This window comes from Rhinatrema bivittatum, chromosome 3, assembly GCF_901001135.1.
Source record: "Rhinatrema bivittatum chromosome 3, aRhiBiv1.1, whole genome shotgun sequence".
Taxonomy (NCBI): Eukaryota; Metazoa; Chordata; class Amphibia; order Gymnophiona; family Rhinatrematidae; genus Rhinatrema; species Rhinatrema bivittatum.
In genome coordinates this window covers 1,151,807-1,177,811 of record NC_042617.1, presented here as the reverse complement: position 1 = coordinate 1,177,811, position 26,005 = coordinate 1,151,807, and the positions used below count along the sequence as shown (strand labels likewise).

The following is a 26,005-nucleotide window of genomic DNA, read 5'->3' as shown; positions in this document are numbered from 1 at the left end:
CCTGAGGATGTGGTTGGGGAAGTTAGTATAGCTGGGTTTAAAAATGATTTGGATACGTTTCTGGAGAAGAAGACCATAAACTGCTATTAATCAAGTTTCCTTAGGGAATAGCCACTGCTATTAATTACATCAGTAACATGGGATCTTCTTAGTTTTTGGGTAATTGCCAGGTTCTTATGGCCTGGTTTGGCCTCTGTTGGAAACAGGATGCTGGGCTTGATGGACCCTTGGTCTGACCCAGCATGGCAATTTCTTATGTTCTTAACCAATGGAGCATTGTGATACCAGGGGACAAATTATAATCGCACTAATAGGGTGGATTAAATTGGTGAGGGGGAGGCACAATATATTAAAGAGGGCATAGAGTGAAAAAGAATAAAAGTTTCACAGAAAACAAAAGGTACTGTAGAATTTTTATGGAAAGAAATTCCATGTGAAAAGGAAAATAGCAGAGCAGTTAGGAGGGACTGATTGCATTGATGGCTCTTTGGGGAGCTATGTCAAGAAAGCTGTGGCAATGCAAACACCAGTTGCTTCAGGATTATGCCGCGTGTCCTTGCACTGTGCATTGTAGGGTCATGTATCAGAGGCCTGGAGGCACCACGTCTGCGTGAGGAGGCCTCTAGGTACATCGATGTAATGTAAGTATGTGCACTGCGGTATAGTGTAGAGTGTACCAGTGCCTCAGTGCAACTTGCAGCACCGGACATCGATGGCACCAATAGCCACTGCATTAGCGCCAATGCACTTCAAGCATTTGTGCTTCAAGAACGCAGGCTTTGATGGTTACAGTGACCAATGCTGTGGCTTCTTCATTGCAGGGTAGCTTACACAATTTAAAACATTTATATACCACCTTCAACTAGGTTCAAACAAATTCTAAACAATAAAAAACAAAGTGAAAACTTAAAACAAATATATAAAAATGCTTTGAGGCAGTAATACTCAAATGGTCAGTTACTCAGAGCTGAAATAGAATGGTCTTCAACATGTTTTTAATGTCTTTGAACATGATATCAGGCTCCTCGTTCAGTAGGAATATTCCAGCATGCTGGACCTGCAATAAAAAAGTTCTTTCTTCATGTTTCACTAAGTGACTACCAACAAACGAGATAGTGAAGAACATAATGTTCATTAAGGATGATAAATTTTCACTAGAGCAATGATCCAAGGATAATTAATATTGCAAAGAAATCTGTGAATGATGGTGGAAACCTTACAGCTAAGTTTTGCATTAATAGTGAGCCAGTGCAAGTCAGAGAATTGGGGCAATGCTCTTCTCCGGTTCAATAACCTGTAAGAAAGCAAGTGGTAGAATTTTCTGCAATCTCTAACACCCAAAGTGTGGACATTAGTAATCCAAGATACAGGGCGATACAGTAGTCTATCGCAGTGAACACCAGTGCCTGGAACATTGTACAAGAATCAGAAAAAAATAAGCAATGAGTTAAGGTTGTACAAGAATTACTTTTTAAAAAGGTAACCTAACCCTGTGCTACGTTCTCCGCTCGGACAGCTCCCGCGAGAAGCTTCCCTCACCACCGCTGCCAACATCTTCGTGGGCTTCCCGCCAGGTGCGTATTTAACCCAGTCATGTTACCGACTGGTGCCTCAACAGGTCCCTTGCCTTCGTCCAACCTGTGTTCCAGCCTTGCCTTCAGCCTAGTCTCCAGCTCGGACCTTAGTTTTGGACTCAGACCACACTTTGCTAACCTCCTGTCCTGACTCTTGGACTGTCCTGGACTTTGCCTGGCCCGCTCAAAGACCCATTCGCCAGCTGTTGGCACAGACTTTGGAGCTCTGCCCGCGAGGTTGCACAACTGTGCCATAGCAAAAGGGGCTCATGTTCACGTTGTTCACAACACCCTAACCAGCCAGAGATATTGATAGCAGAGCTCACTATGCTCTGTGAGGAACATTACCTTGCCACAAATACAGTTTTTGAATCTGCTCACCATGCACTTTCTTCCCCCAACATATTCTGAGAGGGCAAGACCTTTGAAAGAAAGATTTTCCCCTCATTTTTTTTTTAAAGTAGCACTGAAAAGTGCTATTTTGGGTGCTGTGAGACAACTAGAGACTAGAATGAATAAGAAAAATATTGAATTTACGAGTTTACAGAAAAATAGACAAGGATAGACTGAGTACATGTCTGTGCTTGCACCCGGACAAAAAAATGACTGAGGAGGCGCAAGAGACAATGCATGCACATGCTCAGTACAGCTTAAAGCTCTACTAGCTTAGAGAGGTGAGTTTGATTAATGCCAGTGGATGACATCACTCATGTAATGGCTAATTGTCACTGTTTCGCCTGCTATGCAGTCTCCCCGTGCGACGGTTGCACCTGCTGTGAAGCCTCCTCTCCACCAGGGGCTCTGAGCAAGCCCCACTTCCAGCTACACAAGTCCTTACCTTCCCTGGTCTCCTGAAGCTTCAGCCCCAGTCCTATTTATCCCAGCCTGTCCAGTTCCTCAGTGTCTCTTCATTGAGTCTCCTCCGCTCTCTGACTTGGCCAGCCTTATTCTGCCTTGTCTTGTAGCCTCTCTTGGGTTTTGACTTTCTTTGGGCTCTTCCAGATCTTCTGGCCTTGCTCTGCTGCCTCCCAGGCCTACCTACCATGCTCAGTGCCCTCTTGGGCTTTTCTGCTTTAACCTACGGCCTCCAGGTCTGCTAAGTTCTCCTAGCCAGCCTTGTACCCTGGTGAGCTTTCCTGTTTGTTGCCCCCTCTGTCTAGTCAAGTCCTTGTCCATTCTTTGCTTAAGTCCTGACCTTGACAAGACCTGTCTTTGTTCTGGCCTGTCCTTGTCCAGTACTTGTCCTGTCTTGCACTGCCCAGTCCAGTCCAGTCCCTTGTCCTCCAGCCTGTGCTCTACATGCAGCCCTAGCCTGTGCATGATCTCAGCGTCCAGCCTGCCAGGCCTTGTCCCACTTGCCTTGTTCCGATCTCCTGCCTTGTCTCTCCACTGTGATGTTCTGCAGAAGACGAGTCCTACCACCTTCCAGAACCCAAGGGTTCAATCTGTAGGGAAGGGTGTTTATTAGGCAGATGAGCTCCAGTCCTGTCTTGTCCTGTCCTGCAGCCTTGTACCACTTCTGTGGGGGCGCTGACTCCAGCCTGCCAGTCTGTGACACTAATTCAGCCTAACATAAAAACATAGAAATTGCAGAAAGGGACCAATGGTCCATCCAGTCTGCCCAGCAAGCCTCCCATGGTAGTAACTGGTGCACTGTGCAGGTTACCCCCATGTATTAGTCAGTGCTGCTTGACATGCTTTGCTTATGGGCTTGGCTGTAGAAGAAGTCCTGTGCTTTTCCCCCAATGTATGCGCATTATACCCCAGGCTGTAAAAAAGTCATGGCTCATAGTGGTTGTCTCTGAATCCAAATTCCTTTTTCCTCCAACCCCTCACCCCCTTCTGTTGAAGCAGAGAGCAATGTTGCAGTTGCATCAAAAGCATCCAGGCTTATTGAGTAAGGGTAGTAAGTGTTGCTCTTTGTGGGTTACTACCCATGCTTATCAGTTCCCAGACTGGGGCTCTCATTGGTTGCTGTATGAATCCAACTCTCCTTTCGTCCTGCGCTGACAGAGTAATATTGAAATTGGATCAAAAGTATCAAGGCTTATTGGTTAAAGGTAGTAACTACCGCACCTGCAGGTTATCCCCACGCATACTTTGTTTCCTTTTGGAAAATACATTTAAGGAAATAGAAAAAAGTATTTTTTTTACCCAATGCATAATTAAATTCTGGAATTTACTGCTGGAGGATGTGGTAAAAGCTGTAAGTGTAGCTGGGTTTAAAAAGGGTTTAGACAAGGTCCTGGAAGAAAGGTCATACACCATTATTAAGGAGAACTTGGGGAAATCCCACTGCTTATCCCTAGGATAAGCAGCATGGAATCTATCAACCTTTTAGGATCCTGCCATACTTGTGACTTCAATTGGCCACTGTTGAAAGCAGGTTACTAGTTTGATGGACCTTTGGTCTGATCCAATATGGCAAATGTTATGTTCTTACACTTAGTAGATTTTCCCACATACACAGATGAAGTTCTTTAAGGAATAGTGTACAAGCACTACCACTAGCTTCTTTGGGGCATATTTTTAGAGATCAAACAGAGGTGCGTGGTTTGTACTGCTTTCTGAAACAAATGGTATTGCTTTAGCATCTCCTGAACAGGGTAGGAGAAGTCCTATTACTGGCCTGTAGAGGAGGGGGATCGGATGGGACGCCCGGAGAATCCTCTTGTTCAGACTCAAAATCCTAGACGTATGAGACAGACATCAGACTCATACTCTGAAATGACTAGATCTCTAAGGTCTCAGACAGTACCAATCTGACAGCCTCACCCCTGTGGAACTGCTGGGGATGTAGAGCAGAGTGTTGAGAAATCAAAGGACAGGCTTCCCTCTCCAATGCTGTGTAGACAGCATTGGCACAAGAAAAGCAATGAGATGCCTTGGGTGCCAGCACCGTCTCACCTAGTGCTGTGGCATGGGTCTTGATGACCAGCTCTACTGGTGACACAGCTGAAGCCAAGCAACTTAGTGCTAATTTCTTAACTTGGCTGAGGTACCAAGCAAATGCCACAAAACTCTTCCAGTGCAGATCCTGCTCAAAGCTTGATGCCAAAACAGGGGAAACTGCAGGAAATGAGACATCTTGGGTGACCAGAGGGGAAGAAACGATGGTTATGGCATAGACCCTCGGAGACCACTGCAACTTTGACACTGAAGCGGAGGCTGAGCTCACTTCCTGTGATTGCCATTTTGGAATAGGAATAGCAGTCGCCTATCTCCAAGCTCTTGGTCTTGAGTACCAATGGGGAACAGTGCCTTAGCTTGGGTGCCTCCACATGATACTCAGCACCATGACTCCTCATGTCAACCTCAACTTGGAGAACAATGTTTTCTTCAATGAGTGGGAAGAGCAGGATGGTTCCTTGTTCATTGCCCTTGTCTCCAAGGAATATTAGCTACCCTTGACATCAATGAGCTATCAGCAATTGTGTGGCTCCCTGGTCTATCAGCACAGATACGTTTGATACCAATGGGATGTCTGACTTTGCAGTGGTAACTGGAAACATTGAAGATTTGACATCTTCAGAATCTGAGGGCCCTAGATGTCACCTTGGCTCCTATGAAATGGAGGAATAGTCTTGTGGTTAGAAAAGCAGGTTGAGAATCAGAGAAGCAAGTGTTGAAATCCCACACACTCTTTGTGACCTTAATCAAGTCACTTCACCCTCTACTACATCATGTACAACCTTAGATTGTAAGTCTTCTGGGGATAGGGAAATACCTGCTGTGGATGAATATAACATGCTATGAGCTACTAATGAAAAGGCTAAATCCAAATAAATAAATAAAATGCATATTATAACTAGGAACATCATACTCTTGTCCCAAAATACCTTAGGCAATCCTTGCGATAGTCCATTATGGACATTTTCTGATTGCATGTTGGGTACCTGTTAAAGCTGCGAGCCTGCTTTTGGGTCATTGTCAGAAAATTAGTTGAGGCAAAATCAAACAAAGTGATTGTGGAAAAAAGGTTAGACCAATATGGAACCACTAATACTCAATGACAATGGAAAAACAAAAAGGGCACTGGAGCAGTGGTGACATTGAAAAAGGAAGTGGAAAAAAAAAAAAGACTTAAAAGTGTGAAACTGGGCCTGGTGAATTCTAATGGGATGAGAGAAGCAGCCCTCAGGAAGAGAGTACACCAGAAGGAAGAGAGTCTAGGAGAAAGACCGACAAGGATTGAGTGGCGATGGCTGCATGAAGAACATGTTGGCACCACTGGATAACCACCTAATTATGAGGCTAATCATCAGAAAAACACTTTGCCAGATGCTTGGCTAATCCTTGCAGTACAGAGTCTATAACTCAGCGTGCACATCGCTCTTAACTGCTGTCTCCCACCAGTTTGGACTTAAGATTTTACACATTTCTGAACTGTTCAATGACGCTGTAGTCTATAGCACTGCACTATATCCCTAGGGCTGAGGCCCAGCACAGCTGCACAGCCAGTACCTACTCATAGGATTTTAAATTGCTCCCCAGCCCCATTAGCAGTAAGAATCCTTCAGCTTTCTGATATATGTCTGGAATGCTACAGACAAGAGAATCAATCCCCAGTCATGTTCAACAGACTATGCCCTCTCTCCTCCCCCCGGTAAGAGACAGACTGTGCCTCCCCTGGGGGTGATGCCAGGATAAAACGAGGGGCAGATTATATCCCTTGATACAATGACAGGGATGATGCTGAGACAAAGAGAAGGCCAGATATGCCTCCTGATATAGTACCGAGTGATAATGAGCACAGACTATGCCCCCAGGAATGATGCCAGTCTACACAGCTCAAGGAACATTTCCACAATAAAATGAGGCACAGACTATGCCTTTCTCAGAAGCATACTAGAATAAAGTAAGGTGCAGTCCACATACACCTAGGAATGATAGCAGAAGCTACTCCCTCTGGAGACGAGGCCAGGATACAGTGAATAGCAGACTATACCCCCTGTAACAATGCTGGGTTTAAGGGACAGACTATGTGCCTCTTGGGAATGATGCTGGGATAAAATCAAGGAATCTACACTTTGTATTTCAAATCTAGACAATTAGAAAGAAAATAAATCTAATGCAGGGGTAAATGGATTAGCAGAAATGAGGAATCAACAAGGAGGAGACGGGGAGCAGGACAGAGAGACAAAACAAACAATTATATTCCAAACTCCTGTGAGCAGACAGACAGCTGACACTACGCACTGCTTCGAGGTCCTTCCCTAGAGCGCTCTAAGGGTATTCTTTGCCAGCAGAGATGATTGCGGCGCAGGTTGACTCCAAGCTTCATCAGAGCGCCTCCTGGCTGGAGGTCAGAAACTCCTCTGCTCTCTTGTGAGCCTCCAGGGCTTTTATAGTGTACACATCCTGGGGCAGCTCAGACTTCCGACGCAGGACAACCTTCTCTTTCTTCATCTCTTTCAGCATCTGTGGAGAGCAAAACATCACTGGTAAAGAGAGACACGTGACAGCCCTCCCACCAAAAGCAGGCAAGGAAGGCAACAGGGCAGGAAGAGGGAGTAAGAAAAGGAAGCAGATGCAGGGGGAACATCCGAGCTATGCAGAAGCAGCAAATGGGCTCTCTGTACTAGTACTCAACATTTATGGAGCATTACAAGGTACAGACACATGCAAGGGACAGTCCCTCCTCGTAAAGCAGACAGTCTACTTAAGTCAAACAGATGTGACAAGACAAATAATTGTTCGGGGCAATTCCAGGAAACCACAGGGCGCCCAACTTTCACAACTATCTGCAGTATAGCATTTGTGCATGCAAGTGGACATGTGGAGATTAATACTAGTATTTTATAAAGTTTATAGAATACCAGATATTTCTGCTCCAGAAGTTTGCATGTATATTTCCAATGCACAAACACACATACTTTCTCTATTTCATAAATATACACACATTTATTTTAGCCATTAAAAATATATAACATCTACATGTAATAAAAATGATATGTACGGAGAGGGAGGCATTTTATAAACTATGCATGTCAACTGTTTTGAAAATACTGGCACAAGTACTTGGAATCACCAGTTTGCTGATACCGTCGCCTGTTCACCCAGTCCTTCTCCAGCTCATGTAGACCCTCTAACACGTTACACCTCTGAGCACCCACCAGTTCACCCAGACCTCCCACCCAAAAAGTACAGACAACAGAGAAGTCCAATTTCACTTGCGTGAGTCAATTTGGACGGGTAAATCTCAATTTGGAGGGGTAAATCTCATCCCTATTACGGAATCGCTACATAAAACCCTAAGCTTCTGGAATAGTTGCTTCCAAGAAATCATCACGCTCCTCTCTAGTCTTAACCTAGTCATCAACAAGGATAAGACAGAAATCCTCTTCATCTTCCAGGGGGACAACCACTCTCTCCTTAACTCCCCATCCGCTATCCCCGACAACTTCAAAAACGCGTCTTATGTAAGAGATCTAAGTGTGCTCCTAGACAACCAGCTTAAGCTCAAAAGATTTGTAAACAACACGACTAAGGAATGCTTTTTCAAATTGCAAGTACTAAAAAAGATGAAACCCTTTCTGCACTCACAAGATTTCCGCCTGGTACTACAATCAATCATCCTCACCAAAATTGACTACTGTAACTCTTTGCTTCTCGGCCTTCCTGCTGTCACCATCAAGCCCCTCCAGATGTTACAGAACTCAGCCACCAGGATCTTGACGAACTCAAAAAAGAGTGACCATATCACGCCAATCCTCTACAACCTCCACTGGCTCCCTATCAAATTCAGAATACTTTACAAAGTCCTGACCATCATCCACAAAACCTTACATAATCTCGCCCCAATCGATCTCACCATCCAGCTGCGCCCTCACATCTCAGTCAGACCGATTAGAAGAGCCTACCAAGGCACTCTATACGCCCCCCTAGCAAAAACATCCCTATGTAATAGAGCCCTGTCTACAGCAGGTCCGACGCAATGGAACGCTCTCCCACCAGACCTCCAACAAGACCCCTGCCCAATTTCCTTCAAAAAAACCTCAAAACATGGTTATTTAGTTCAGTGTTTCCAGAGCCGTCACGTTAGCTAAACCAATTCACCATAGCTTGTCTTAGGGCACCCAGCAAGTATTGTATATTGCAACTAAGTTTTATCTAGGCATTCATTAACCCTCATAATTAATGTCTCATCTCTCTTCAGATCTTGCCCCATGTCATTGTATCTCATTTATTAAGTCTTATGTATCTCGTTTATTAACTGTTCATCCTTTGGCTCAATCAAGCCCTAACTGTTTATTTTTATTTAATTTTATTCATAGTTTACTCGGTGTTTCATGTTATATGTAACGCTCTAATGTGATTGATTTGTATCCCATGCAAGAAGATCGGTATATAAAAGTTAAAAATAAATAAATAAATAAATAAAAGTGAATGAATAAGTTTGGTAGTGTATTCAGTTCATGTATCTCTCTTACAAAATAGCAATCACTGCATGCACTTCTGATCCTAAAATGCATCTAGCCCGCCCCTTTTCCCCTAGTAAAATGTACATGCGTATGCTTGACGTTTATAAAATAGCATCTATGCATATTCAGGTTACTTACACATGCATTTGCTATTTTAACATGGGGGACTCTTTTGAAAATTCACCTTATAATTTAAGCAACAAAGAAGTGCCAGCAGAGACTTCAGGAGAAGTGACTGTTCCAATTTTTCTTTATATTTAGGGACCTTAATTTTCATTTATTTTATTTTTCTTGGGAATTTATCAGTGTTTAATACAAAAGGACAAACATTTTATTAACCTAGAAAAATAAAAAAGTCATGTTTTTCTGAGTCCTCCCATTTTTTTCTTGAAATAAACACAGATAAATTCTTAGGGAAAATAAAATAAAAACTGATCAGAGAGCTGTACTCTAGCCTCATGCATATCTGAGAACCACAAGAGACAATCTGCTACTGGAACTGGGAGGATGGAGGGAGATAAGGATAAGGAAGAGACTCCTTCATGCTCTCTATAGTCCATAAACTGCAATTAATCAATAGGGAATAGCCACTATTTGTTGCTGACATTAGTAGCATGGGATCTGTTTAATGTTTGGGTAATTGCCAGGTACTTGTGACTTGAACTGCCCACTACTGGACACAGGATGCTGGGCTTGATGAATCTTTGGTCTGATCCAGTATGGCATATCTTATGTTCTTATATGTTCTTATGACTGCTGTGTATGAGAGAGCAAGAGACTGGTCAAGGAGGTGGTGTGTGTGTGAGAGACTGGTCAGAAAAGTGACTAGTGTGTGCATGAGAGACTGGTCAGGGAGCTGACTGGTACATGAGTGAGAGACTGATCAGGGAAGTGACTGGTGTATGCTGAGAGAGATTGGTCAGGGAGCTGACTGGCGTGTGTGTGAGATAATGGTCAGGTAGATGACTGGTGTGTGTGTGTGTGAGATAAAGAGTGAGACAGGTCAGGGAGATGACTGATACATGAGCCACAGAAACTGGCTGTGGGGGTGTGACTGGTCTGTATGTCTGATTTGAGACACAGAAAGACTTTGTGGGCCCTATGGAAGAGGGCCATGAGTGCAGAGCTTCAGCAGCCACTGCTGCTTCCGGTGTGTACTACAGGCCTGCAATGCAAAGGAGTAGAGTTGCTGGAGAAGGTAAGGTAAGGTGGCTTTGTAAGTTTATTTTGATGTCATTTCAGTAACAAATTGATTGACTGACATTTTAATTATTGGGTATTATGTGATGTGTTTGCTGTTTTGAAATATTTTATTGCTGTTTGGATAATTTTTAATAATTTTTATGAGTTTTTAATGATTGGATATTATTCTAGTTATCAGGTGTTTTGAATCATTTATTTTATTAATATAGTTTTACATTTTATATGTCTTGAGGAATTTATAAATAGAAATGTGCAGACAAAAAATGAACTGGAAACAGCAAGAACCAGACTCTGTAGAGTAGTGCAACCATAGAAAAACAAAAACATTAACTTTATGGTCACTGTATTCTGTATTTGGTGAGGGTCTGTCTGTGTTCTGCGTGTGTGACCCAGGTAAAAATATTCTGCAAGCTTGTACTTTCTGTGTAGCGATCTATAGCAGCTTGGCTTATTCTGTTTTGCTAACAGGAGGTGTATTAGTGTTTAGGGCCTGGTTTAATAGTTGTAGTGTTGCCATTTCATAGGTTGGGTTGTTACTGCTGAGTGCGTTCCATAGTACAGGTGTAACTTTGTGCGGGTTAGTTTGTGTGCACTATTGCAGATCTTGGGAGTATGTTAGGTGCTATATTTCTCTTTCCATTTCTCCCATTTTGCAGTGCATGCAGAGTGGCTTTTTTGGGTTTCCGTTCCAGTTTCTGTTTCCATATTTGCGGCATTTCTGCACTTGGTGAAGGCGGCTTCTGTGTGTGTGACCGAGGTGAGGTATTTTACTAGCATGTAGGCATTTGTATCAATCTTATTTATTGTGTTTTCTCAATAGGACATGCATTCGTGGTAAATTACTGTCTTTAGATAAAGGCTATTGCGCCTGATAGTAGTGAATGATTGTGTTGCTGTTACTGAAATGACATCAGAAATATCTTTTTTATATGGCGAGTTGTACGGAGAACATCCTAGTTCTGCTCTGCACACATTGTTGGGGGTGGGGGATCAGGGGCTTTCTCGTGGATGCAGAGTGCATGTTTACATTTATCCCCGTGATGGTCACATGTTCAGTGTGTCACGCATGTGAGAACCATCTGTCAGGTGTGTCCCGGCCAAAAAAAGGTTGAAAACTATTGTTCTATGGAATGAAAAGAATTAGATTCATCTTATTGTAAATTTTCATAATCAAGAATTACAACTGAAGAATCTTTACATTGACTTTTGCTTTGAACAAAGAGATAGGGACGAATTGTGAGAAGTATTCGTCTAATAAGGCATAATAGAAGAATGGCTTGAAAGCTGAGGTGCAGGCTATTCTAGGGTAGGAATAGGAGAGGAATCCTTTCAAGCAGATGGTTGGACTGGATCTAATGTTATTCCTCACAAAATCCTTCCATTTTCTCTGAATAAAGGCCTCTCACGTAATGAAAGTGATGATAATGTTGGAACACCTTTCCAGATGTGCACGGAGCAGGAGAGGGACCTTGGGGTGATGGTGTCTAATGATCTGAAGTCGGCGAAACAATGCGACAAGGCGATAGCTAAAGCCAGAAGAATGCTGGGCTGCATAGAGAGAGGAATATCGAGTAAGAAAAGGGAAGTGATTATTCCCTTGTACAGGTCCTTGGTGAGGCCTCACCTGGAGTACTGTTTTCAGTTCTGGAGACCGTACCTTCAAAAAGACAAAGACAAGATGGAGGCGGTACAGAGAAGGGCGACCAGGAAGGTGGAGGATCTTCATCGGATGACGTACGAGGAGAGATTGAAGAATCTAAATATGTACACCCTGGAGGAAAGGAGGAGCAGAGGTGATATGATACAGACTTTCAGATACTTGAAAGGTGTTAATGATCAAAAGACAACGACAAACCTTTTCCTAAGGAAAAAAATCAGCAGAACCAGGGGTCACGATTTGAAGCTCCAGGGAGGAAGATTCAGAACCAATGTCAGGAAGTATTTCTTCACGGAGAGGGTGGTGGATGCCTGGAATGCCCTTCCGGAGGATGTGGTGAAGACCAGAACTGTGAAGGACTTCAAAGGGGCGTGGGATAAACACTGTGGATCCATAAAGTCAAGAGGCTGCCAATGAAGAGTGGGTGACTCGCCAGAATGATGGCTACTGCCTGGAGTCAATACCCTTATTAAATAAACATACACAGGCTTGACTCCAACATCGCTCTAAGCTTCAACAGCAAGAGGAAATGTGGAAAAAAGGATTCACACTCACAAAGAGGGGAGTAGCTGGCTTGTTACGGCGGTTACTACCCCAAATCAAATAAGCCTGATACTTCACTTTCAATGCATATACAGCATAGTTCTCTGATTCAACGGCAGGGGAGAAGAAAAGAGGGTTCGCACTCACAAAGCGGGGAGTAGCTGGCTTGTTACGGCGGTTACTACCCCAAACCAAATGGGCCTGATACTTCACTTTCGATGCACATCCAGCATGGCTCTCTGCTTCAACGGCATGGGAGAAGACTTATACGTCACGCATATCCAGCATAGCTCCCTGCTTCAACGGCAGGGGAGAAGAAAAACAACCAATAAGGGCTAATAACATAGTCTGGGTAAAACAAATAAGCATGGGTGCAGCTTGCTTATTGCGGCGGCTACTACCCCAAACTAATCAAGCTAGATATTTCACTTGGATGCAGCTCCATCACTGCTCTCTACATTAAAGGTGGGGATGGAAGGGAAATAGAACCAAGAGCTAAGAGAAACAGATAAGTATGAGAGAAAATATGTGTGAAGCTTGCTGGGCAGACTAGATGGGCCATTTGGTCTTCTTCTGCCGTCATTTCTATGTTTCTATGTTTCTATGTTTCTTGGGTACTAAATTGGATGGTGACACTTTGATCACAGTAACATAGAAATGATGGCAGAAAAGGGCCAAATGGTCCATCCAGTCTGCTCAGCAAGCTTCACATAGTAGTATCTGCCACGTCATGTAGGATACCCCCCCATGTTTCTCTTAAGAGTTTTACTGGGTAATGAACGTTCCTGAAAAATCAAACAGTACTGCTTGATGTGCTTTGGTAATGGACTTGGCTGTAGCAGTCCTGTGATTTTTCCCTTATGTCTGAGCATCAGTACCCCAGATTGTAAAAAAGTCAGGGCTCATGTTGGTTGTCTCTGAATACAATTCCTCTTTCCTGCCACCCGCCCCACCTCAAGCAGAGAGCGATGATACAGTTGCATCAAAAGCATCAAAGCTTATTGGTTAAGAGTAGTAATCCCATGCCTTCTGTTAAGGGTAGAAACTGCCTCTCTGTTCAGGTTACCCCCATACTTATCAACTTCACTTATCAGTCGGAGCCCTTGTTGGTTGCTGTCTGAATCCAATTCCTCTTTTCCCCCTGCCATTAAAGAAGAGAGCAATGTTGGAGTTTCATCAAGGCTTATAGGTTAAGGGCAGTAAACACTGCACCAGCAAGTTACTCCCATGCACTCTTTTCTTCATTTCCATCCTCTAGCTTTTAGGGATCCACAGTGTTTATCCCATGCCCCTTTGAATTCTTTCACTTGTCATCTTTACCACCTCCTCCAGAAGGGCATTCCAGGCATCCACCACCCTCTCCATTAAGAAATATTTCCTGATGTTGGTTCTGAGTCGTTCCCCCTGGAGTTTCATTTAATGACCCCTAATTCTACTGATTTATCCCCAACAGAAAAGATTTGAAGGTTGTGCATCATTAAACCTTTTAGGTATCTAAAGTTCTGTATCATATCTCCCCTGCACCCCCTCTTTTCCAGTTTATACATATTTAGATCTTTCAGCCTCTCTTCATAAATCTTCCAATAGTGACCCCACATCATTTTTAAACATAGAAACATAGAAATGACGGCAGAAGAAGACCAATTGGCCCATCCAGTCTGCCCAGCAAGCCTCACACTTCTTTTTTCTCATACTTATCTGTTTCTCTTGGCTCTTAGTAACCTTTGGTTCTATTTCCCTTCCACCCCCACCATTAATGTAGAGAGCAGTGATGGAGCTGCATTCAAGTGAAATATCTAGCTTGATTAGTTAGGGGTAGTATCCGCCGCAATAAGCAAGCTGCACCCATGCTTATTTGTTTTACCCAGACTATGTTATACAGCCCTTATTGGTTGTTTTTCTTCTCCCCTGCCATTGTAGCACAGAGCTATGCTGGATATGCGTGAAGTATCAGTTTTACTTCTCCCCTGCCGTTGAAGCAGAGAGCTATGCTGGATATGCGTGAAGTATCAGTTTTTCTTCTCCCCTGCCGTTGAAGCAGAGAGCTATGCTGGATAAGTGTGAAGTATCAGTTTTACTTCTCCCCTGCCATTGAAGCAGAGAGCTATGCTGGATAAGTGTGAAGTATCAGTTTTTCTTCTCCCCTGCCGTTGAAGCAGAGAGCTATGCTGGATAAGTGTGAAGTATCAGTTTTACTTCTCCCCTGCCATTGAAGCAGAGAGCTGTGCTGGATATGCGTGAAGTATTAGTTTTACTTCTCCCCTGCCGCTGAAGTAGAGAGCTATGCTGGATATGTATTGAAAGTGAAGTGAAGTGTCACCCTTCTCTGGACCACCTCCATCCTGTCTCATAAGAACATAAGAACATGCCATACTGGGTCAGACCAAGGGTCCATCAAGCCCAGCATCCTGTTTCCAACAGTGGCCAATCCAGGCTACAAGTACCTGGCAAGTACCCAAAACTAAATATATCCCATGCTACTGATGCAATTAATAACAGTGGCTATTTTCTAAGTCAATTTGATTAATAGCAGGTAATGGACTTCTCAAAGAACTTATCCAAACCTTTTTTAAACACAGCTACACTAACTGCACTAACCACATCCCCTGGCAACAAATTCCAGAGTTTAATTGTGCGTTGAGTGAAAAAGAATTTTCTCCGATTAGTTTTAGATGTGCTACTTGCTAACTACATGGAGTGCCCCCTAGTCTCTCTATTATCTGAATGGGTAAATTCATATTTACCTGTTCTAGACCTCTCATGATTTTAAACATCTCTATCATATCCCCCCTCAGCCGTCTCTTCTCCAAGCTGAAAAGTCCTAACCTCTTCAGCCTTTCCTCATAGGGGAGCTGTTCCATCCCCTTTATCATTTTGGTCGCCCTTCTCTGTACCTTCTCCATCGCAACTATATCTTTTTTGAGATGCGGCGACCAGAATTGTACACAGTATTCAAGGTGCGGACTCACCATGGAGCGATACAGAGGCATTATGACATTTTCCGTTTCATTCACCATTCCCTTCCTAATAATTCCTAACATTCTGTTTGCTTTTTTGACTGCTGCAGTACACTGAGCCGATGATTTTAAAGTATTATTTATTTAGGACTCTTATGTACCGATATTCTTGTAACAAGTTACAAATCAATTCGGTTTACATTAAACCATAGCAATTTGCGCAAACAAGCATTACATTAAACAAGGAAGCCTAAAAACTTGGATCAGTAACACTGTTAACAGGGTGAAATATTATCCACTATGATGCCTAGATCTTTTTCCTGGGGATCAAAGCTCACCATCCCCACCACAAATACCAGGACAGCTTTGCATAATCCAGATTAATAGCTTTTCTGGAGGAGCAGAAGCAAAACTTGCAATACACAGAGTCATTTAGCCATAATATCTTGAACAAATTAAATCTCCCGGACACAGATACTGGAAATGAGTTCCATAATAGTAATTTCTTTTTCATGCACTTCAAAAGTGAAAGCATGTTGAGATCCTAAAGCTTCGTAGTATCCATTTGTAAAACAATCCCCAAATAAGTAAATGCTTCTCGTATCCACTGAAAAGGAAACTCTGGGCCCCATAATGTCTTAACTTGGGGATTGGAAGCCAAAGCTTCAGACTTTCCCATATTAAGTTTAAACCCTGAAAAGGCACCATTTTGAATTTTTGATCCCCAAAGGATACCCCTCTGATCGTCTCATTACTTTGTATTGATTTCAGTAAGGGGTCCAGAGACAACAAGAAAAGCAACAGAGAGAGGGATTATCCTTGGCGCATACCCCGCTGAATTGGAAACTAATCTGCAGTCTGCCCTTTAATCAAGATCTTTGCTTTTGGGTTAGAATAGAGAAGCTACACCACATTTAAAAAGAAACCCTCAAAACCAAATTTACCTAGCACAAACCACAAGTACTCCAAGCATCAAAACTCATCATGAGAGAGGGAATGCTAAGTTGTCTGCCATGTGTCAAAGAAACCAGGATCTGCTGGACATTCATGCCTACCCGTCACAAAGTCCACTTGATGCTCTGCTGTAAGTTTTAGAAGAAAGCATGCTAATCAGTCTGCTGAAATCTTATCCAGTAATGTAATGTCAATGTTGAGCAAAGAAAGGCTTGGACAACTCAGGCCTTTTTTGGCAAAACATCAATGAGAGCTGTATTTGTATGAAAAGGGAACTGTTGTGACTCCACCATTTGGGCAAATGTGTTGTGGCAGCAGTTTGACTTGATTTTGCAGCAGAATAAGAAATTCTCTCCCGTACCCTTCTGGACCTGGGCTTTATAAAATGCAACTTGTTGTATTTTAACTTGAATCTTACCAGTAATGATCGAGGTTTTAAGACCTCCATTTGAAGGGCTGAGAGTTTGGGTAATATAAGTATATGGAAATATATATTTATTGCTATATTTATAAAGATAATATTTATAGTATAACATTGATTTTTGTGCTCTTTGATGGATTAGAAAATTAAGGGCTACCTGCAAAGAAATAAAATTAGCCCTTGCTTGTGATGAGTGCATATTAGCTCATGTCATATCTATCTCATTGGACCTGTTTCTTTAGCTGAACTAGACGTTCATCTAATTTCTTCCTTCTCCAAATTACATAAGCAATTATATACCTCCATAACACCGTTTTAGCAGTTTCCCAATATGAAGCTGCCTGGTGTGTGTGCTTTTTTTGTGCTCATGAAAGTCTTTCCCTATCTGTTGCAAAAAAAGTCTCATATCCTGGATACCTGTAAAAATAAACCAGAAATCTCCAATATCGAGCTCCTGTCCATGCCTCGGACCACTGCAAATCCACTCAAATTAAAACATGGTCAGATATTTCCAGCAGACCTATGGTGGCAGCAACAATTTGGGAAAAAAAAACCTGTGACAACACCAGCAAATAGTCACTCCAGGACTGTGTGGCATGTGCTCGGAGACATGGATATAATCATGCTCAGTAGGGTGCATCCAAGAGGTCCAATTATATACACAACAACAGTATCCCCTTGTGTCATACACAATCTATCCCAGGCAAGTGTTGGGATTTATATACTAGGGAGTCCCCTACAGCCTTCAAGTCTCCCCTCAATACCATTGGACACTTACCCAAGGTCCATAATTGCTGAAGGAGCCTCGCATGAAACATGGGATCATAGGCATTTGAGGTATAAACCCTGCACAACACCAGAGATTTCCCCCATGGATAGCCTTTTAAGATCAAATATCTTCTCCCTGAGTCCTTAATAAGTTGGTCTACTTGAAGAGATAATCATTTTATAGTAAAATAGCTACCCCTGCTTCCCTACACCCCAAAGACGACCAAAAAGCCTCTCACACCCTCCAGTGTCATAATTTGCCATGCTCTACATCGTTCAGGTGCATTTCCTAAAGCATAGCAATGCCTGATTTATGTCCAGAGATCTCCGTATCTTATGTCATTTAATCAGGGAACCGAGCCCTGCCAGATTCTTGAGATCATCCTCATCATTAAAGTGGGGGTTTTGTCTCATCCAAAATAACGGTACCATGTATTTTATGTCCATCTCCCAAGCCCGGGATTAACCCCGCAAGATTAACTCGTCGCCCTTGACCCTGCCCCCTCACCTTGAATAACCCACACCATTTGGCCTCCTAATAACACCATAAAACCCCTCCTTTCCTCTCCCTTCAAACCCCCCCAATCCCCACCTCTTCCCCCCCTTGCCCTAATACCCTTCTAATACCCCATCCCACCTTCCCATTATTACTCTTTCCTTATCAGGAAGGTGGTCATGTCAATGATTCTTTAGGGGATCCTCACCATCCCTTCCCAGATGATGATTATCTGTTTATCCCTAAACTGATCACAGCACCAGCATCAGTCAAAAGGCCCCAGATAATGGAAACATCACTGATGTTCGGCGACCCCGGGGCAATGAACTTGGAAGTAACCAAATGTGCCCTGTTGAATCCCAATCTCCAGGATGCCCAAGGCCCTCCTCAAGTTTACCAGTCCTAAAAGGCTCTCCTGCAGCTATAATATAGCCTTTGGTTTTGAAAAACTGAGCAGAAATGAAAACAAAAAGAACAATGTACCCAGAAATATGAGTTAGTTATCAGGAGCCATAAGAGCGCAGCACCACCCCTGAGACATGACGTCCTGACCGCCACATGGCACTCCATTTTGTCCCAAGCTGAATATCAGGGTTTTGCTACAGTAAACTTTCAAGCTGCAACAAACGTAGCCAAAAAAGTCTACACTTCTTCCAGGCTGGAAAATACCTCAGTTTCCCCAGCATAAGTCACATTCAACTTAGTGGGGTACTGAGCATAAAACAAACATGCCAGTCGTATAACTTGGAACAAATAGGAGAAGCAGCTCTTCTGAGTCCAGCAAGTTTTGCCAAATAATTTTGGAATATCAAAATTTTCTTATCTCCCATACAGGGTTGCAATCTGCGCCAGACCATTTGAAGTATGGCCGTTTTGTGAATGAAATTCAGGAAGTGGTTGATCATCTCTCCAAGTCTCCCTCTGCTCTCAGAGTGCTGGCCTAATCAATGAGCATGTTCAATGTGAATGGGCCCTAGGGTTTCTGGGAGTTGCAGTTCTTTTACCAGTCAGGTTTCCAGAAGATCCCGTAACTCTTGATTTAGAACTGATTCCAGCAGCCCAATGAACTGAAAATTATTGGAGCGCGATCAATTTTCTAGATCCTCCACTTTTTCATCAAGGCAGCCCATTTTGCATTGGAGCACAATTAAACTCTGGATTTGTTGCTAGGGGATGTGGTTAGTGCAGTTGGTGTAGCTGTGTTTAAAAAAGGATTGGATAAGTTCTTGGAGGAGAAGTCCATTACCTGCTATTAATTAAGTTGACTTAGAAAATAGCCACTGCTATTACTAGCAATGGTAACATGGAATAGACTTAGTTTTTGGGTACTTGCCAGGTTCTTATGGCCTGGTTTGGCCACTGTTGGAAACAGGATGCTGGGCTTGATGGACCCTTGGTCTGACCCAGTATGGAATGTTCTTATGTTTCCACATACAGAGGAGGAGCTCCTTAAAGATGTCGTGGACCGGCACCACCACAATCTCTTTTGCAGCATCGATGAACTGGAGGACCTCCAGCACCTTGTGACAGGTATCCTCCTCCGACAGGAGCTGGAAGGGGATGGCCTCTGCCATGGCCCTCACTCATGGTTTTCGCTGCAGCACTCGCATCATCCTCTATGGCTAAAACATGCTGCTCAACCAGGGCCACCCACTGCGAGAAGCTGTCCATGGAGTTGGGTGAGTTCATCAAATTTATTGAACACCCACTCACATTTCACATCTATAGCTGATGTTACTGCAGTGGTAACAGTCTCAATAAGAGTTTCATTAGTTGCTGAATCTGCGGTTCATGGCTCCCCGTCTCAATCCGCCATCTTGCCCTCTGTCAGCTTCTCCTTTTTGTCTTTCCAGGTAGTTTTTGAGAACATAACCACCTCAAACCTCAGCAAACAACAACAAAAAAAATCAGTTCTTGAGGGAGAATTGCCATTGCCCATCAGTTTACATTGTGAAAGGGCTATGGATTCAGCCAGATGGCAGAAAAATCAGTATCCCACTTCCTTCACATCATCACAAAGATTCTTAAGAGGGCCCTCACTTCTTAGACTCTGACCTTTTTGGTACTGCTCTGCTAGAGACTGAGCTTTCTTTTTCAGAAGCCAAAGACATTTCATATTTTAACTTCATGTTCCTGTATTTTATAGACAGACATTATTCCATATGAACTGCATTAGGTGAGTCATAAACATTTCAGGCATGCAGGTCTTAGCTACCCATTTTATGGTGACATCTTTTACGTAGCTTAAATGAGCTTCCTATAGATCTCAGAGACTTACCCAACATAGTGAAGGCAGAAGTAAAAAATATAATTACAACTTTTTGTAATTTTGATTTTTTTTTTTTTCATATTCCACTTTTTGGCACTTCAAAGAGGATTACATTCAGGTACTGTAGGTATTTTCCTGTCCCCAGAGGACTCACAATATAAGTTTGTACCTGAGGCAATGGATGGAAAAGCAACTTGCCCAAGGTCACAAGGAATGGTGGTGGGATGTGAACCCTGGTTTCCCTGGTTCATAGCTCACTGCTCTAACCACTAGGCTGCTACTCCCTTCCTTTTTTGCTTGAAAAACAACAAATGAGGAAAAGAAAGCCCAAATAAGAAAACAACGAAAAAAATATCAAAATTCAGTGAAACATCACAGTGAACAGCAGTTCAAAGAGCAGAAACTTTTCTAAAACCACAGTGAACAGCAATTCAAAGAGAGCAGAAACTGTCTCTAATCAGAATGGACAAAAAAGACTGAGGTGGTTTGCGCAAACGCAGCAATGCAGGAAGTCCCACACATGCCCAAAAAGACTTTCAGTCTCTTTGAGCCAGGGGGGAGCTTTTTTCTATGTCAATGCCATCAGATGACATGAAAAACCCATGACTCTCTCTTACTAGAAGAATGGATAGGGACAGAGATAGGAAGAGATCTCATGGTGCTCTCTGTCCTGGGAGAATGGAGGTAGACAGGGATGAGGAGGCTCCTTGGTGCTGTAGGGAGATGGGGACAGAAGGATACACTAAGGCATTCTCTGTACTGGTAGAAGTGACAAAGATGGGGATAGGAGAATCATGGTGCTCTCTGTCCTGGGAGAATGAGGAGGCTCCATGGTGCTGTAGGGAGATGGGGACAGAAGGATACACTATGGCATTCTCTGTACTGGTAGAACTGACAAAGATGGGGATAGGAGAATCATGGTGCTCTCTGTCCTGGGAGAATGAGGAGGCTCCATGGTGCTGTAGGGAGATGGGGACAGAAGGATACACTATGGCATTCTCTGTACTGGTAGAACTGACAAAGATGGGGATAGGAGAATCATGGTGCTCTCTGTCCTGGGAGAATGAGGAAGCTCCTTGGTGCTGTAGGGAGATGGGGACAGAAGGATACACTAAGGCATTCTCTGTACTGGTAGAACTGACAAAGATGGGGATAGGAGAATCATGGTGCTCTCTGTCCTGGGAGAATGAGGAGGCTCCTTGGTGCTGTAGGGAGATGGGGACAGAAGGATACACTAAGGCATTCTCTGTACTGGTAGAAGTGACAAAGATGGGGATAGGAGAATCATGGTGCTCTCTGTCCTGGGAGAATGAGGAGGCTCCATGGTGCTGTAGGGAGATGGGGACAGAAGGATACACTATGGCATTCTCTGTACTGGTAGAACTGACAAAGATGGGGATAGGAGAATCATGGTGCTCTCTGTCCTGGGAGAATGAGGAGGCTCCATGGTGCTGTAGGGAGATGGGGACAGAAGGATACACTATGGCATTCTCTGTACTGGTAGAACTGACAAAGATGGGGATAGGAGAATCATGGTGCTCTCTGTCCTGGGAGAATGAGGAGGCTCCATGGTGCTGTAGGGAGATGGGGACAGAAGGATACACTATGGCATTCTCTGTACTGGTAGAACTGACAAAGATGGGGATAGGAGAATCATGGTGCTCTCTGTCCTGGGAGAATGAGGAGGCTCCATGGTGCTGTAGGGAGATGGGGACAGAAGGATACACTATGGCATTCTCTGTACTGGTAGAATTGACAAAGATGGGGATAGGAGAATCATGGTGCTCTCTGTCCTGGGAGAATGAGGAGGCTCCATGGTGCTGTAGGGAGGTGGGGACAGAAGGATACACTATGGCATTCTCTGTACTGGTAGAACTGACAAAGATGGGGATAGGAGAATCATGGTGCTCTCTGTCCTGGGAGAATGAGGAGGCTCCATGGTGCTGTAGGGAGATGGGGACAGAAGGATACACTATGGCATTCTCTGTACTGGTAGAACTGACAAAGATGGGGATAGGAGAATCATGGTGCTCTCTGTCCTGGGAGAATGAGGAGGCTCCATGGTGCTGTAGGGAGATGGGGACAGAAGGATACACTATGGCATTCTCTGTACTGGTAGAACTGACAAAGATGGGGATAGGAGAATCATGGTGCTCTCTGTCCTGGGAGAATGAGGAGGCTCCATGATGCTGTAGGGAGATGGGGACAGAAGGATACACTATGGCATTCTCTGTACTGGTAGAATTGACAAAGATGGGGATAGGAGAATCATGGTGCTCTCTGTCCTGGGAGAATGAGGAGGCTCCATGGTGCTGTAGGGAGATGGGGACAGAAGGATACACTATGGCATTCTCTGTACTGGTAGAAGTGACAAAGATGGGGATAGGAGAATCATGGTGCTCTCTGTCCTGGGAGAATGAGGAGGCTCCATGGTGCTGTAGGGAGATGGGGACAGAAGGATACACTATGGCATTCTCTGTACTGGTAGAACTGACAAAGATGGGGATAGGAGAATCATGGTGCTCTCTGTCCTGGGAGAATGAGGAGGCTCCTTGGTGCTGTAGGGAGATGGGGACAGAAGGATACACTATGGCATTCTCTGTACTGGTAGAATTGACAAAGATGGGGATAGGAGAATCATGGTGCTCTCTGTCCTGGGAGAATGAGGAGGCTCCATGGTGCTGTAGGGAGGTGGGGACAGAAGGATACACTATGGCATTCTCTGTACTGGTAGAACTGACAAAGATGGGGATAGGAGAATCATGGTGCTCTCTGTCCTGGGAGAATGAGGAGGCTCCATGGTGCTGTAGGGAGGTGGGGACAGAAGGATACACTATGGCATTCTCTGTACTGGTAGAACTGACAAAGATGGGGATAGGAGAATCATGGTGCTCTCTGTCCTGGGAGAATGAGGAGGCTCCATGGTGCTGTAGGGAGATGGGGACAGAAGGATACACTAAGGCAGGGGTCGGGAACCCATGGCTCGCGAGCCAGATATGGCTCTTTTGAGGGCTGCATCTGGCTCGCAGACAAGTGTCGCCATACTTCGCGGTTCCCCGCTGACCCAGCTGCTCCCCGGTCCTCCGCCGCCCGGGCTTAAAATGCTGTCAGCCCGGGCGGAACGCGGCAGGACAGCTGGAGTCAGCGGCACCGGCGTGCTCTCTTCTCCCCCCCCCCCCCCCCTGCCCGGAAGAGGAAGTGGAGAGCATCGGGTGCCTGCGCGGGAAGAAGAGACCACACTAGCGTGGTCTCTTCTTCCGCGCAGGCACCCGATGCTCACCACTTCCTCTTCCGGGCCGCGGGGGGGAGGAGAAGAGAGCACGCCGACTGGAGTCATCCGGGTGCCTGCGCGGGAGTCATCGGGTGTCAGCCGGGTGCCAGCGCTAGAGTCATCGGGTGCCTGCGCGGGTCTTCCCGCGCAGGCACCCGATGCTCTCCACTTCCTCTTCCGGGCCGCGGGAAGAAGAGAGCACGCCGGTGCTCTCTTCTTCCCGCGGCCCGGAAGAGGAAGTGGAGAGCATCGGGTGCCTGCGCGGGAAGACCCGCGCAGGCACGCTAGTGTCCGACGGGAAGAAGACTGCAGCGCGGCTCGGAGGAAAATGAAAATCTTCAACCGCGGCCGATGGGACTCCGCCTTCGCCTCCGCGAGGGCTGAAAATGAAGGAGGTTAGCGTTGGGAGGTGGCTGCTGCTGCCGCGAGTTCCCGTGGGGGGGGGGGGGGGGGGGGGAGAGAGAGAGTGAATGAATGAGCGAGCAAGCATGTGTGTTTGAGATCCTGTGTGTGTGAGTGAGAGATTGCATGTATGTGAATGATTGAGAGCCTGTATATGTGAAAGAGAGTATGTCTGTGATTGAGATCCTGCCTGTGAGAGAGAGAGCATGAATGTAAGTTTACCATTGGGAACCTGTATGTGTAAGTTTGTAATTGAAAACCTGTTTGTTTGAAAGAGTATGTGTGTATGATTGAGATCCTTTGTGTGTGAGAGAGATCATGTGTATGTATGATTAAGAGCCTGTGTGTATAAGTAAGAGAGAGATCATGTGTGTCTGTGTCTGATTGACAGCTGGTTTAGGTGATGGAGCATGTGAGTATGTGATTGAGAGCCTGTGTTTAAATGAGAGAGAGAGACCATGTGTGTATGTGTGTGATTGAGAGCTGATTTAGGTGAGGGAGCATGTGAGTATGTGATTGAGAGCCTGTGTTTAAATGAGAGAGAGATCATGTGTGTATGTGTGTGATTGAGAGCTGATTTAGGTGAGGGAGCATGTGAGTATGTGATTGAGAGCCTGTGTGTAAATGAGAGAAAGAGAGGACATGTTTGTAAGCATGTGAATGAGAGTCTGTGTGTGAGAGAAAAAGACAGCATGTATTTATGTGATTGAAAGCCTGTGTGTGTGTAAGCGTGAAAAGATAGACAGCATGTGTGTAAATGTGTAATTAAGAGCCTATATAAGTGAGAGAGAAAAAACATGTGTATATGTGAGTACTGAGAGCATGTGTGCATAGGTGTGTCATTGAGAGCCAGTGTGAGAGAGAGCGCTGGTTTGTGACTGAGAGAGGAGAAAGTTCCAAGCAAACCACCCCACCTCCTGCTAATTCAGAACAATCTCAGGACACCTGGATATCAAACGTTCCCAGGTATGCAGAGCAAAAAAATTTTTGTATCCTTATTATTTTTCATTACTGGATCTTTGTGTCTGCTATTTTGAAATATTTTGTTGGTATCTGGAAATGTTTTATATGAGTTTTTAATTATTGGATATTCCACTCATCAGCTGTTTGGAAATATGTTCTTTTTGTTAGTACAGTTTTACTGCTGATGATTTTATATTTCTTGATTTGTTTTATAAGGTTGTGTGATGTTTCTTTTTTCCTTTGTTACACTGCATACAGAGACTCTGGCTTGTTGCAGTTTCCAATTCAGTTTTTGTCTGCATGCTTCTTGTTATGCGTTTTGGTCTCTTTATTCTATGTTAGGTGAGGGACAGCACGTGATTCAGGTGAGGTTTTCTGCTGGCGTGTAGTTTCTGTGTAGGACTCTATAGCAGCCTGACTTGGTCCGTTTTCCTAATAGGAGATGTATTGGTGTCTTAAGGCCTGGTGTAATATTTTCAGAGACTTATTGTACTTTAAAAGTGTGATCTTACATAAAATGCACACATTTACTTATATTTAGTTTTAAACATATTGTATGGCTCTCATGGAATTACATTTTAAAATATGTGGCGTTTATGGCTCTCTCAGCCAAAAAGGTTCCTGACCCCTGCACTAAGGCATTCTCTGTACTGGTAGAAGTGATGAAGATGGGGATAGGAGAATCATGGTGCTCTCTGTCCTGGGAGAATGAGGAGGCTCCATGGTGCTTTAGGGAGATGGGGACAGAAGGATACACTAAGGCATTCTCTGTACTGGTAGAAGTGATGAAGATGGGGATAGGAAAGGACTGTGTTCCCTTCTCTTCTATCATGAATGATAATGCTCGTACAGAGATTTAGTGGTTCAGGGTGAGAAGTTAATTGCATCCTGACCTGAACAGCTTCAGTTTCCATGGTTTTCTTTAGTAACTGAATATCCTCAGCAGTTGGAGTTTCTGTTTCCATCGCGCAGATGACAGGCAGGTGTAGAGGAGCATAGTACATTGGGTACTAGAGGAAGGAAATCCAGAAAGGAAAGTTAGTATCACATGTACTACAACGGCTAACAAAACCATTTAAGTGGATAGTATTCTCCACTAACTC

At 44.2% G+C, this 26,005-nt stretch overlaps 1 protein-coding gene across 3 annotated transcripts in view; it reads right to left on the bottom strand.

The window, feature by feature from the left end:
• Positions 1 to 978: 978 nt before the first annotated feature.
• The window catches only part of PPP2R5D (protein phosphatase 2 regulatory subunit B'delta), a 374,106-nt gene continuing 349,079 nt past the window's right edge, over positions 979 to 26,005 (bottom strand). For 2 of the 3 annotated variants that reach the window (XM_029592779.1, XM_029592781.1), the window contains exons 16-17: positions 25,796 to 25,912; positions 979 to 6,995 (exon numbers count right to left, since the gene is read on the bottom strand). In XM_029592779.1, the coding sequence (XP_029448639.1) occupies positions 6,858 to 6,995; positions 25,796 to 25,912 (255 nt within the window). In that variant the 3' untranslated portion in view covers positions 979 to 6,857. The remainder of the gene's footprint in view (positions 6,996 to 25,795; positions 25,913 to 26,005) is intronic. The other variant, XM_029592780.1, reaches the window with a different exon arrangement.